A 15,168-nucleotide genomic window follows, 5' to 3' on the forward strand; every position below is an offset into this window, starting at 1 on the left:
TTTTTTTTTTTTTGAGGCAGGGCCTCCCTCTGTCACCCAGGCTGGAGTATAGTGGAATGATCAAGGCTCACTGCAGCTTGACCTCCCTGGGCTCAGGTGATTCTCCCACCTCAGCCTCTCAGGTATGCTCTGCTAATTGTACTTTTTTTTGTAGGAATGGGGATTTGCCATGTTGCCCAAGCTGGTCTTGAATCCTATGCTCAAGTGATCTGCCCATCTCAGCCTCCCAAAGTGCTGGGATTACAAGTGTGAGCCACTGTGCCTGGCCCCACATAAGTTATCTTAATAACAAACCTGCAGTTATCTGAGAAAGTTTCAAATCAGCCTCACCTTCTGACCCAGGGTGCTTTCCTGCTCATTGGTATTGAAAACAGTGACATTTTCCAGATTAAACTGACTCTGTAAGTTAAGACCTAGTAAAAAAAACAAAGAAGATTCAAAGCAAGTCCAGTGACACCTAAACTTACGTATGAATGTAACTTGTGTCATAATCAAAACTACAAAATGCTAAATCCATAATTAAAGAGCAGTCAAAATGAACACATTTGATTTTCAAATCCTTTCAAAACTTCATTTCTTAAAAGTACCTTTGGAGTATGGGCATACCTTGTTTTGCTGCTCTTCACAGTTTCTTGTTTTTTAAATAAATTGAATGGCAACCCTGCATCGTGCAAGTCTATCGGCACCATTTTTCCAACAGCATATGCTCACTTCCTCTGTCACATTTTGGTAATTCTCACAATATTTCAAACTTTTTCATTATTATCATATCTGTTACGATGATCTGTGATCAGTGATCTTTGAGGTTAGCACTGTCATTGTTTTTCGCCACAGATTTGTTTTTTGCCACAAACTGCACCCATCTAAGACAGTAAACTTTTTTTTTTCTTTTTTAGACAGCAACTCACTCCTGTCACCCAGGCTGCAGTGCAGTGGCATGATCATGGCTCACTGCAGGCTCAGCTTCCCAAGCTCAGATGATTCTCCCACTTCAGCCTCCAGAGTAGCTGGGACTACAGGCAAGCACCACCATGCTTGGGTAAATTTTTTTGTATTTTTAGTAGAGACGGGTTTTCGCCATGTTGCCCAAGCTGGTAAGATAGCAAATTTAATCAATAAATGCTGTGTGTGTTCTGACTGCTTCACTGACCACCCGTTCCCATGACTCTCTCTCCTTGGGTCTCCTTATTCCCTGAGACAAGACAGTATTGAATTTAGGCCAACTAATAACCCTACAATGGACTCTAAGTGTCAAGTAAAGGGAAGAGTCTCACATCTCTCACTTTAAATAAAAACCTAGAAATGATTAAGCTTAGTAATTAAAGCATGTCAAAAGCCAAGATAGGCTGAAATTTCTCTTGTGCCACACAACAGCCAAGTTGTGAATGCAAAGATAAAGTTCTTGAGGGAAGTTAAAAGTGCTACTCCAGTGAACACATGAATGATAAGAAAGCAAAACAGCCTTACTGCTGATACAGAGAAAGGCTGCCTGGTCTGGATACACAAGCAAACCAGCCAGAGAAAAGCTTTAACTCTCTTCAATTCTATGAAGGCTGAGAGGTGAGGACACCACAGAAGAAAAGTATGAAGCCAGCAGAGGTTGGTTTAAGAGGTTTAAAGAAAAAAGCCCTCTCTGTAACATAACAGAACAAGGTGAAGCAGCAACTACGAATGGAGAAGCTGCAGTAAGTTATCAGAAGATCTAGCTAAGAACATTGATGAAGGTGTCTACACTTAACAGATTTTTCAATGCAGATGTAACATTATGATATTGGAAGATGCCGTCTAGGACTTTCATAGCTAGAGAGAAGTCACTGCTTGCCTTCAAGAAACAGGCTGACTCTCTTGTTAGGGGCTAACGCAGCTGGTGACTTTAAGTTGAAGCCAATGTTCATTTACCATTCTGAAAATCCTGGGGCTCCTGAGAATTATGCTAAATCTACTCTGCCTTAGGCTCCATCCATAAAAAGACAAACCCTGATGACAGCACATCTGTTTATAGCATGGTTTACTGAACATTTTAAGGCCACTGTTGAGACTTACTGCTCAGAAAAAAAGATTTCCTTTCACAATATTATTGCTTATTCACAATGCACCTGGTCACCCAAGAGCTTTGATGGAGATGCACAAGGAAATTAATGTTGTTTTCATGCCTGCTAATACATTATCCATTTTGCAGCCAATGAATCAAAGGGTTATTTCAACTTTTAAGTCCTGTTATCTAAGAAATACATTTCATGAGGCTATAGCTACCATAGTGATTTTTTTATGAATCTGAGCAAAGTAAATGGAACCCTTCCGGAAAGGACCTACAAATCTAGATGCCATAAAGAACACTTGTGATTCATGAAAGGGGGTAAAAATATTCACATTAACAGGAGTTTGGAAGAGGCTGATTCCAACCCTCATAGATGACTTTGAGGGGTTCAAGACTTCAGTGGAGGAAGTAACTGCAGATGTGGTGGCAACAGCAAGAGAACTATAATTAGAAGTGGAGCCTGAAGATAAGACAGAGTTGCTGCAATCTCATGATCAGACTTGAAACAGATAAGGAGCTGCTTCTTATGAATGAGCAAAGAAAGTGGTTTCTCAAGATGAATTCTACTCCTGGTGAAGATGCTGTGAACACTGCTGAATGACAACAAAGGATTTATTTTATTTCTGAGACGGAGTTTCACTACTGTTGCCCAGGCTGGAGTGCAATGGTGCATTCTCGGCTTATTTTTTATTTTTTTCTGAGACAGAGTTTAGAATATTACATACACTTAGTTGATAAAGCAGCGGCAGGGTTTGAGAGGACTGACCCCAACTTTCAAAGTTCTACTGTGGATAAGACGCTACCAAACAGCGTCATGAGCTACAGAGAAATCTTTCATGAAAGGAAGAGTAAATTGATGTGGCAAACTTCACTGTGTTATTTTAAGACATTGTCATAGCCACCCCAACCTTTAGCAACCACCACCCTGGTTAAGTCAGCAGCCATCAACATCAAGGTAAGAACCTCCACCAGCAAAAAGATGACAACTTGCAAAAGGCTTTGGTGGTCATTAGCAGTTTTTAGCAGCATTTTATTTTATTTTATTTATTTATTTATTTTTGAGACGGAGTCTCGCTCTGTCACCCAGGCTGGAGTGCAGTGGCCAGATCTCAGCTCACTGCAAACTCCGCCTCCCAGATTTACGCCATTCTCCTGCCTCAGCCTCCCGAGTAGCTGGGACTACAGGCGCCCGCCACCACGCCCGGCTAGTTTTTTGTATTTTTTAGTAAAGACGGGGTTTCACCAGGTTAGCCAGGATGGTCTCGATCTCCTGACCTCGTGATCCGCCCGTCTCAGCCTCCCAAAGTGCTGGGATTACAGGCTTGAGCCACCGCGCCCGACTTTAGCAGTATTTTAAAAGTACAGTATATACATTTTTTTTAGATGCTCTTGCATACTTAATCGATTACAGCATAGTGTAAACATAACTTTTATATGCACTGGGAAATCAAAAAATGTGTTTTGCTTTATTGTAATATTCACTTTATTGTGGTGGTCTGGAACAAAACCCAAGGTATGTCTGTACACAGAATTCTATATACATTATAATAGAGTTGATCCCTATTATTCATGACTATTCCAGAACAATTCCACAGAACGCAATGTAGAATAATTTATCATTCTGTTGAAGCACAAATGTAAATCAATGAAAAAGTGATAGTGTATAACAAATAAGTAAATACATTATAGTTAATGAGAGCCAAGTTTCTTACTGTTAGAGAAAGAGGTTAATAAACAGATCTATTGGTGGTGGATTCAACTCAGAGGTATCAGTAGAAACTCATATTTTTTGCTGTTGTTCATGTAAAATATATACTGACAGATACAGAAACAAATACAGATGAGTATGTTTAGTATACACATATGTCTTTCCTACCTCTGGTCTCTGAGAGCGCCCAGAAGTAGTGATACTCCAGTAGCAATGAGCACATCTCAAATGTAACGGCCAATGATAACCAGACACACAAAGAGGCAAGATACCATGAGTGAGAAACAGTTAAAACAGACAGGAGAAACAGACTCACCAAGACTTACTCAAGGTACTGGCATTATCAGATACAGACAATAAAGTAACAATGCTTACCAAGTTTAGAAAACTAAAAAAACAATTCTTAAGAAATTATTCAGAATCAGGTAGAGAGAGACAAACAGATGAAAAAAATATAAGGAGTAAAAAACAGAGGATACAGCGAGAAGGTATAATGGATGTTTGATTGAAGTTCCAGAAAAAGAAAAAGATAAAGAGGCATACACAATACTTGAAGAGATAATGGCTAAATTTTTACAAATTAGATGAAAGAACCCAATCCATACATTCGAGATGTCCACAATCCTAAGCAGGACAGATAAAAAGAAATTTACACATAGATACATCATAGTAAAACCAGAGAAAACCAAAGGGGGAAAAAATCTTAAGTGCAGAGAAAAAAATCTCGATTATCTTCAAGAAGTGAGACTGACATCTGACTTGTCAATAGAACAATGGGCAACAGAAGACAAAGTAAAGATTATTTCTCATCAGATGAAATCCTATATCTAGTACCAATCTAGAATCTTATATCTATTGGGAGGAGGTCAAAATATCAATATTAACAGGAGTTTGTAAGAAAGAAGGGGAAAAAAAATAAAGGAGAAGTAACGATTTTTAGGTAAAACACAGACCTGCACTGAAGAAAAGTCTAAAAGGGAAAATGATCACAGATGGAAAGCCAGAAATACAAGAAGTGGTAAATCTATATTAACCTTGACCACATAAGTATGAAAGAAAACAACACAGACATAGAATGACGAAGCACATAAACCATTGCTAACATATATTACAGGTCTTTCTACATGCAGGCATTACTGTAAGCTCTTCACGTGTTTTAATTCATTTAATCCTAACAACATATAAAATAGGTGGTATATTAGCCCAATATTAAGAAAAACAGAACTGAAGCAATGAGATACTAAAATCTCGCCTATCTGAACCGACTGGGGAGGGGGAAGGCTCTGGAGAATAAGCAATGTCCCATTTCACGAGCTAGATAGTGGTTATACAGTATTTGTTTCATTATTATTTGCTTTATGTACTTTTCTATATAAGCGTCATTTCACAATAAAAATCTGTTAAAAAAGATAAATGAAAGGAGGTCTATATAGCTAAATAGTCGTGACTGAGAGAGAAAATGGAAACACAAAAATAGGCATACATTATGAAATACAGATTTGACGGTTTATATCTACATGTTTCAGTGTGATTCAACTGTACATTAATAAGCTTTGAACTTAAAAGAATCCATGACTTTGTTTCAAGATTACCTGCATTATATACTAGGACTGCTATAACTATTTATAAGTAAAAGAAAATAAAGTGACAATTTCTATGATGTTTTCAACTTTTAGAACCATTTTCTCAGTATCATGACAGATTTTAATCTATTAAAAACTGGAAAAGATTTTCCTGCAGAAAACTCATTTAATGCATAAAAGCTTACCTGATTTCTCAGACAGTGGGAAAAGCCTGGCCAAAAAGAGCTGAATCCGTCCACAGAAGACTGTATTCTGGGATTTAGACAATCTTCTTAGGAGATCTAACGATACATGAAAATGAACGTTACACAAAAAAGATAATTCTATGTTTATTACAACCATACCTAAAAGTTTCTAAACCAGTTTGTCAAGAGTATTTTCCTAAAGCAGTAGTTCTTAAAATGGGGGCAGAAACCACTGCCACAAAAAAGTACTAGAAATTAGGAACAAAACAAGTTCAACATGACATGAAAAAGACAAACTTTACTATGTGTTTCTGACTTTCATTAAGTTTATGGCCAGAACAGAAACAGCTTAAAGTGAATGAGTTCTAATACATCAGATTGTTAGTTAAAATACAGATACCTAATCTATTTTAAAATGTTATCACTGGTATTTAATTCAACCACGTGTTTTCTGGGCATATTTACATTTTAAAAGCAATCATTTAATCACTCAATTACTTACCATTGCACATACGTAGTAAGTAATTTTTCCCAGCAGAATAGAATGTATTCTGAAATTAAGATGGAAATTATCACTCTTCTTCTGAACTTGTTACACATTCTTCAATAATAAGTTGCAGGAAGTAAAATATTAAAGAACACTAACATGCACTGAGAATCTACTATGCCACTTTCACTTTTTTTAAGCAAATAACATTTTCAATGAAATGAAAATATTTTCAGATATAAGATAAGAAAACATGATACTAACTGTTTTAATATGTGAAAGTGTGAATTTTCAAGTTAGTTTTATTACTCAAATCAAACTTTGTATTTCAAGTTTTCTCCACACATGGTTTTACTTGGCTCTCCCAAGAGAACAGTATGTAATTTTGTCATAGGCACAAACTTGTTGGCGATCAGCAAAACTACAAATAATTTCTTTTTTTAAATCTACCCTCAGAACTCTGAATCTACAGAAATACAAAGTTAGCAGGAAAAGAAACTAAGGCACTTACTGATTTCCAAGTAGCAACATTTTTTTCCACAAAAGTGAATATTGTGTCACACTGATCCAAAGGAAGACAATCCAAAACATCTCCCAACAATACAAAAGGTGTAGATGCGGTACAAATACCTTCAAGTGGAGCACAAGCCAATTTAAAAGTTTAAAAAAACTGTAGAGTAAAACAGCCTATGAAAAATAATACTGAAGAGTATCTTATAAGGTACCCTTTGTTACTCATAACAAGGTTTAAAAAGGACAACAAGTGGAAGCAACCTACAAGTCCCCAAACAGGACATATTTAAGTAATTTTTGATATGTGCACTCAGTAATGATGACAATAATTCTTGACAAGATCTAGAGCATTTACTATATGTCAGGCACACTAAGTACTTTACATATACTAACACATTTAATCCTTATAACCCTATGAAGTAGAGCATATCATTATTTGCATTGTATAGAATGGGAAAACTGAGACACAGAGAGGTTAAATAACTTGCCCAAGATCACAGAGCCAGTAAGTGGTAGAGCTGGGATACGAACCCAGGCAGTCTGGCTCCACAGTCTGTTTTCTTCACCACTAAGCTATTCAAAAGAATATAATGCAGCCAATTAAAAACGATGGTTATAACGACCATAATAACTTGGAAAAATGCTTATGATATAATGCTAAGTGAAAAAGGCAGGATTCAAAATTGTATGTACATATGATTATGACAATAAAAAAATTCTTAAAAGACTATAGAAACTAAAACCATTATACCAGATGAATGGTTTTAAAAGTAGAGGAATTATGAGTACTGTTTTCCCTTTTCTCATTTCCAAATGTTTTGTAGTGTTGCTAAATTGTCTTTGTGATTTGAAAAGATTATCTCTTCAAAAAATAACAAGGTTTGATATTAACCATGATTTAACATTTAAAATAACAGTATTGTTTCAGGGGAAAGAATGGAAAAGTAGAAAGTTACTGTTTAAAGAACAACAAAATTAAGATTTTCTTAAGAAAAGGTCTACTTAGTCTATTCAGACTACCTAGAAATACTTTTATATCCCTACTCATCCTTCCATTTTAAGGCAATGGGTACTTACTAACACTCATAAGTGTTTAAGAAAAGTAGTCACCTAGGCATGGTATATGGGGAAAAATATCTAGGGTGATCTAAGTCCAAAACAGTGCATTAATACACTATGTCCAGAAAAAGGAAGAAATCTTTCCAGCTGTACTCTGCACTAGTAAGATCATATCTGGAATGTGATGTGAGGGATATTGCCAAAAAGCAGTGGTGGAATAAAACAGCAGATTTCAACTCAATACAAGGGAACACACCAATAACCACACTTGTCTAACAGGACTCAAACAGTGAGCTCCACTAATGAGCATGATTCAGCAGAGGCTGAATGACCACCCATCAGGGATGTTACAGCAGGGAAGCGGTCTAGGCCAGAGATGAGACGGGACTAGGTGACCTCGAAAGTCCCGAACAAAACTTAGATTCAATGTTATTATATACTCTGCACATCCAGGAGATTAGAGAAGCATACTCTCTGCCCTTAGCTGCAGTATAGCCTGGAATAAGTTAACTCACATTTAGTAATTAGAGAACTTTTTCTAGATTCTACTACCAAAATTCTGAGTCAGTAGAACTAAGCAAGGTTTGGGAATCTCATCTAAAAATAGATTCACTGGTGGTTCTGATGAGCCAGCAAGTCTGGGAACCATTGGGTTACAGTGTGATTCCCCCAAGAGCTTTCACAACCTGTCCCAGCTTCCACACAAATCTCTCTCCTTACCTTACGTGGGCCACAGACATCCCTCCCTAGTTCCCACTCCGCAGCTCCCAAACACCATGACATGTTCATCCGTCCATGGTTTTGTTTACAATGTTGTTTTCTGTGTAAATAATCTTCCTCCTCTTTACCACACAGTAAATTTCAACTCCATCTTTCTAAGCATAGAGTGAATATCTGCTCATCTAACTAACTCTGATATCTTGAAGGAGGCTACTTCATCTATGCTTTTGAAGCACACTCTACATAAATATACTGTAGCATTTGGCACATCCTAACCAGTCACCTTTGAATGTAGACTATGAGCTTTTTAAGGTTAGGCATTTTCGTACGCTTTAACCAGCAGTGTCTCACACCGAATAGAAGCTCAATAAATATCGGCCAAATTGAATTTAACAAAATATATTTATGGATAATTTAAAAACATGTCACATAAGCAAACAATTATAATCTGTCTCAAAAGAAAACTTCTCCCTAAAATAAAATGCATTTATGCCTTTACAGTTTAAGCTCTTAAGTCCTTATCCTTCTCAAAAGTTCCAAGTATAGACTAGACTTTGTACAGCTTCTTCATTAAAAACATCACCAGCTGTACAAGAGTAATGTATAAAGTTAATCAATGAACTAAGGTCACATTGAAAATTGACGGAAACCAGACAAGGAACATTACATTGTGGAACTTACCTAACTATGCCTAATGAATGAATGAATGATTAGGCAGCTTAATCATTAAAGCTTAATCATTAAACTTAAAAGTTTAGGGCCGGGCGCGGTGGCTCAAGCCTGTAATCCCAGCACTTTGGGAGGCCGAGACGGGCGGATCATGAGGTCAGGAGATCGAGACCATCCTGGCTAACACTGTGAAACCCCGTCTCTACTAAAAAATACAAAAAACTAGCCGGGCGACGTGGCGGGCGCTTGTAGTCCCAGCTACTCGGGAAGCTGAGGCAGGAGAATGGCGTGAACCCGGGAGGCGGAGCTTGTAGTGAGCTGAGATCCGGCCACTGCACTCCAGCCCGGGCGACAGAGCGAGACTCCGTCTCAAAAAAAAAAAAAAAAAAAAGTTTAACAATGTGAATTTATGAACTTAAGTTCACAAAATAGTTTGCCCCTATACTGGGAGGTGTGTGGCAGTTTTTATAGAAGCATCAAAATAATACATAATGTGAATAATGCTTTATAGATTAAAAAGGAGTTTTCACATACATTATTTGAATTAATCAAATAAGTATTTTAACCAAATCGTTAAAGAAGAATGCTGATAAATTAATTTTTTATTTCTTCTTTCTGCAAGTATTTAATGAGCTCCCATTACGTGTTAGGCACTGTGTACTATGTGCATTGTTTACCTAGTCTTCTAAAGCTATCGCATACAGCCATTTTAACAGGCCCCTGCCCAGTTTTCCTGCCAGCAGTCACTTCAAATGGAATCATTCATCTGCAGCTGCTCTTTAGTACGGCACCCAATGCCCTTTATAAATGGACCTAACCAGCTTCTTTCCTCATCATTCTCACTGTCCTCTCCTCCTCCTACTCTACACAATTCTCTAGCTACTCCCTTCTTAGTATGTCTAACAAATTCTTCATACCTCACATTCTAGTTCTCATGTTCTTTTCTAAAATCTCTCCTGATTCCTTTAGACTGAAGTTTAGAGAGACATGTTGGCTCTATTCCCTCTAACTATACTTCATTCCCACTTCGACCATAGTACTTACACCAAAGTAAGGCATGCATACATCTGTTTCTTCCATTAGCTCCACATAAGCAGGGGAATGTTTTATTCACCATTGAATCTCCAGGTCCTAGCTCAGTACCAGGCACATAGTAGATGCTCAATAAAAATTTACTGAATGAACAAAACAACTGGAGAACAAAGAAAGTGCCAAAATGTGCACTGCATAATAGAGATGAGAAATAAGAGTGAACTAATTCAATTGGGACTTCTTGGCAAAGCTGGGAGTCAGGTAGAACTTGAAGAATAAACCAAATCAGATGTGGAGAAGTATGGGGAGAAGACGTTTTAAATAAAGCATGTCACGTCCAAGACCACTTTAAACAAAACAAAACAAAACAGAACCATACTTACCTTCAGTTACTCCCCCAATAGCAAGAGAAATAATAGCTAAAACGTTTTCACATGATGAATGATTTATCTACCAACAGAGGAGAAACAATTTAATTTAGGGGCAAGAGTTCAGACGAAACTTGGTAATAGTAAACACATGTGCTCTGATATTATATTGACTATCACAAATACGGAATACAATATTTCTTATAGAAAATATTTTCTAATATGAAGTTACAAAAATTTAACAGTAACATATAGAATCAGTAGTTGTAGAAGTATGTCAAGTAACAGGTAGGTGACTCACTCAAAATCCAATGGTCTCAGGAAAATGGTTATATTAGTAAGATGAAGGCTATAAGCTAATCAAGGACAGAAGTGCTGAAGCCAAAACTCAGCCAGTGGCACAGGGCAAAGGCAGGGCTAGGGGAATTAACTACTAATACACCCATGTGTCTGAGGGCTGGTCTTAACAGAAGGAAGGCAGTGCTTAGGTTCTATAAAATTAAAATAACCAGCATTAACTGAGCGTTCATTAAGTGCTGTTTCACATACAACAACACTGAAAGAACGGTATTTCCCCTCTTTCAAAAGAAACTGAAGCACAGAAAAGGAAAATAACTTGCCCAATGCCTTCCAATGGAAGAAAAGGAAAGAATCATTTTTGAATCAGAATTGTCTGAGGGAAAGGGATACTGTATTATGGCCAAGAGAAGGGAATATAGCTTTTGGGGACTCAACCTTTGCTTGACCAAAAATAAACTGTTGAAACTTTTCCTTTCATTCAGGTGCCCCATTATTGGTAAATAAATTCAGATTTTTCATGGTCTGAAACTTCTCTAGTGAAGTTGGAGAGCCCTTAGTTATTTATGTAAGTTTACTGATGAGGAGGATGCCAGAGGAAAATGAGGGAATGGAATCCCAGCTCCTAAGCTAAATATTCTTGGACTAGACCTTTCATGCCACTACAGGATATGTCACTGTTTACATGGGAAAGTGAGAGAGCCCACCTTCACCTCTAGTTCTTCCTAAGACCTCATGTCAATTTTTCTTATCTCACTTGGACAGGGCTCTTGTCATTTATTAAACCAAACCCTGAAAATGTACCTGTGCTATCAAAATCCTTACAGAACTTGTATACTGTCAAGTCAACTTTCACAAAGCAGAAATCTTACTCTAAAAAAAGATGTTTAAATATCCATTCTAAGAAAAAAAGTAATTTTTAAATAACATCGTTTATTAATTTGTCAGCAAAATTTTAACAATGGAAAAACATACTTACAATTTCTTCTTCTAGAACACCTCTGAAAGCTTGGTCAAGGGTACATTTTTTTTCATTTTCACTATTAAAACAAAAGACATCCTCATTTTCAAACAGCTCAGGGTATGTATAAAGATTCAGGCAAGTATTTTTCATAGATATCAATGCCTTACCTGCCAGGTACCTGGCTGAAGGTACTTAATAATGGCTTGATGTTTTTGTTGTTCAAGGCCTCTCTGGTAGACTTCTGAAAAAAAATTAAAGTGGCAAATACTTGTAAAGATTCTGCTTATTATTTGCTGAAACATATATCATTCATTGATAGTGTATCTTTCTAACTAAAAAATGCTTATACCTGGGAAAAATTACCTATCAGTCATTCTCTCAGTAATCCTTATTCCAATGCTACTTAATGATATGGATACTCAACACTTTAAATTTGGCAAGAGCTTCCTTGCTGGACTTTTTCATTCTAGGTTTTCCCTCCTACTGTCTCTTTAAATATCACATTCATGACAGTATTGTGCTTTAAAAAAAAAAATCTCTAAATGGCTCCTTATTTGCACGTTTTAGTTTTGAAGCTTCATAGCTTCCTCAAGGGCCTTGGTAATGTTACCCCACTCAATTTACCCAACCTTAATTCCCAGTACTCCCCAATATATACTTTGCACTCAAGTCTAGTCATTTTTCATCATTTTCTATCAAACTCATTCTAGTGTCTTCACACATTCATGTTGCTCTTCCTACCTGCTCATCCAAATTCTACCCATTCTTCCACACCCAGGTCAGGTCTTGCCTCCTCTAGGTATCTTGTTCAGTCCCCGATATGCAGCACTCAATAAAACCACGCTGACAATCTGCAGATTGTCTTAAAGCAATCATAACTTAAAGACAAAAACACTGCAAAAGACATTCATTCTATGAACACTCACATACACTTAGAAAGGCATCTTATTACCTCACAGGAATTACATTTATCCAAAATGTGTCCATTCCTTGCTCTGCCACTAACAGGCTGAGTAATTTGGGGCCTGTCCCTTTATCTCTTTGTGCTTCATTTTCATCACCAGTTAAATAAGAGGGTTGTTGTAGATTTTTACTACCAGCAGCAGCTGTAGTGGCATCATCTAGGAAGCTGGTAGAAATGCAGAATCTCAGGCCCCCTTCCAGACCTACTGAGCCAGAATCTGCATTTCACAAGAAGCTTGAGAAACACTGAACTAGATGATCTCCAATTTAATGGTCCTTTTCAGGGCTAATACGAATTTTTTTGTTTGTTTTTTTGAGATGGAGTCTCCCTCTGTTGTCCAGGTATTGTTCACTGGCATGATCTTGGCTCACTGCAACCTCCGCTGTCTGGGTTCAAGCGATTCTCCTGCCTCAGACTCCCAAGTAGATGGGATTACAGGCGCCTACCACCACGCCTGGCTAATTTTTGTATTTTTAGTAGAGACAAGGTTTCGCCATGTTGGCCAGGCTGGCCTTGAACTCCTGACCTCAGGTGATCTGCCCGCCTCTGCCTCCCAAAGTACTGGATTTACAGGCGTGAGCCACCGCGCCCGGCAGCTAATATGGTCTTGGATAGTCCTAACAGTTACTCTTAGCAGGCTTTCAAAGCACCAGAGATTGCAGCAAAATGCACACAAGGAAAACGATTATGATGACATACACAAAATATAACCCATTAAAAAAAGTGTGTGTGTATATACATATATATATATATACACAAACACAAACAAGAAAACTACTTACTACAAAGGATGAATTTTTCTTTCACAGAATTTTCATCCTGGCATCCCTATAACTACCTAACCACAGCTGAATACCCAAGTAGTTGAATGCCTTGAAATGTTGGTGCAAACGCTAGAGACTAACAGAGTCAGGCAACTTAAAAGTGTTCTTCATACTTACGATGCCGTGACGAGCATCGTCATAAAAATAATAGAGTGACGAGCATAAAAGCAATAGAGTGTCTAAAGTCAGAAAAACGAGTGAAGTCACAAGTTTTTTGGGGATGTCAGCTTCTATCACCTGTACCAGGAATAACCAACTTAGCCTAATTCACAGTGTTACTCTAATAGTTAAACGAGAAAGTGCTCTGTCAAGGGTTTACCAAATGCTCAAAACCACCCTTCCACATTGAGCAAGAATAAAATAGCATCTGGTTACCCTTCCCAAGGTGATCTATCTGCGTTTTCCCGCTTAGGACCTCCTCATCGATCTCTTAGGAGGAGACACGGTGGGTTAAGGGGTGGTGAAGAGACGGCGGGAACAAGCACTTGGCAGCTCGGAAGCCTGGGGCGGGAGCCAGGTCTTTGGACTGAAACCACTCCCACCCTCCCCCTTCAGCAGCTCCCCTTCCCCTTCTCGAGACACCTGCCCCACTAAACGAGCTGAGGGGATAGACCCGACCAGAAGTAGTCTGCATGTGGGCACTCCAAGCGCGGAGCCGACGCGCCCAGCACGCGGAGTCCGGGGACCCGCTGGCGGGAGGGCGGAGGCTGACAGCCCAGCCCGCAAAGAAGAGGCGGGTAGTGCGTCTTTCCCTACCCCTCGGTCCCCGACGGGGCCCGGAGCGGACGCTGAGGCGGACACACCTCTGTCTCGCTTTGCCCCAGGGCAAAATTCGAGTAATTTCAGGGAGAAGAGGGCAAAGCATAGCGCCGGGCCAGGCCTGCACCCTCCCGCCTACAGCTCACCGTAAACCGCGTCCGCGCTTCGGGCAAACTGAAGAGCGGCGGCGTCGGAGACATCTTCTCGGCTGCGCGTGTCCGCCACTGCGCTGCGGCGCTTGCCGATGACGTCAAGCCGGGAGCAACGAGACTGCCGTCTCTCTGAACCCGGCTAGAGCGGCCTGTGAAGAGCGGGCGGGCTAGCTTGTAGTGGGGAATTTCCCTGGCGACTGAGTTCGGGTGGGCGTTGGGCGCCTGAGTCAGCCAAACAGCCTAGTCAGGGTTCTTGGGTAGCCCTTGGGGTGAGGGGACTTGGGCGGCCTAGGTCTGTGAGCTCTGCGCTCCCGGGCGTGGAAGAGACTGGCCGCGCACCTGCGTTTCTGTGGTTTTCCTGGTTTGGGGGAAGCGGGTAAATGGCGGCTGGTTGCGGCTAACTGGGCCGCGCGAAAAGATAACCCAAGGCAGGTGGATTATCTGGGGAAACGGCTGGAGCAGTGGTCCTGGGCCGCCGGTCTGCGGTCATCCCGAGAGATTAAGATTCGGAGTGGTGATAGGTTCCGATTGTATGAGCCCTGTGGCTCAAGGGCACTGCTGTCTCTTCTCAGAAATAGAAATAATACCTATCTCACAGAGTTGTTGAAAAGCTCGACTGAATTAATGACCGCAAGTGTGAATTGTAAAGAAATGCAAGTAGTATTTATTATTAAAAGGTCTCTACTGAAAGAGACCTAGGAGGAATGCAGTTCCCGGCGCTAATTGGAAAACGGGTGGCGCTGCGTCCTGGGCCGAGGCTTCCCTAGCAAAAACCATGTCTCCCTCGCCATTTCGTCCCTTGCCTCCCTTCCCAGGAGAGACGTAGCCAATAAAAGCCGAGTGGCA

General features: G+C 39.5%; 1 protein-coding gene across 4 annotated transcripts in view; it reads right to left on the bottom strand.

The window, feature by feature from the left end:
• The window catches only part of THOC1 (THO complex subunit 1), a 54,934-nt gene extending 40,527 nt beyond the window's left edge, over positions 1 to 14,407 (bottom strand). For 2 of the 4 annotated variants that reach the window (XM_017873532.1, XM_017873533.1), the window contains exons 1-8: positions 14,317 to 14,407; positions 11,791 to 11,864; positions 11,639 to 11,699; positions 10,378 to 10,444; positions 6,513 to 6,631; positions 6,017 to 6,065; positions 5,515 to 5,610; positions 331 to 413 (exon numbers count right to left, since the gene is read on the bottom strand). In XM_017873532.1, the coding sequence (XP_017729021.1) occupies positions 331 to 413; positions 5,515 to 5,610; positions 6,017 to 6,065; positions 6,513 to 6,631; positions 10,378 to 10,444; positions 11,639 to 11,699; positions 11,791 to 11,864; positions 14,317 to 14,370 (603 nt within the window). In that variant the 5' untranslated portion in view covers positions 14,371 to 14,407. Of the gene's footprint in view, positions 1 to 330; positions 414 to 5,514; positions 5,611 to 6,016; positions 6,066 to 6,512; positions 6,632 to 7,045; positions 9,102 to 10,377; positions 10,445 to 11,638; positions 11,700 to 11,790; positions 11,865 to 14,316 lie in introns of those variants that run through there. The other 2 variants (XM_017873534.1, XM_017873535.1) reach the window with 2 other exon arrangements.
• Between the last annotated feature and the right edge of the window lie 761 nt (positions 14,408 to 15,168).

This window comes from Rhinopithecus bieti, unplaced genomic scaffold, assembly GCF_001698545.2.
Source record: "Rhinopithecus bieti isolate Rb0 unplaced genomic scaffold, ASM169854v2 scaffold_6946, whole genome shotgun sequence".
In the NCBI taxonomy this organism is placed as follows: Eukaryota; Metazoa; Chordata; class Mammalia; order Primates; family Cercopithecidae; genus Rhinopithecus; species Rhinopithecus bieti.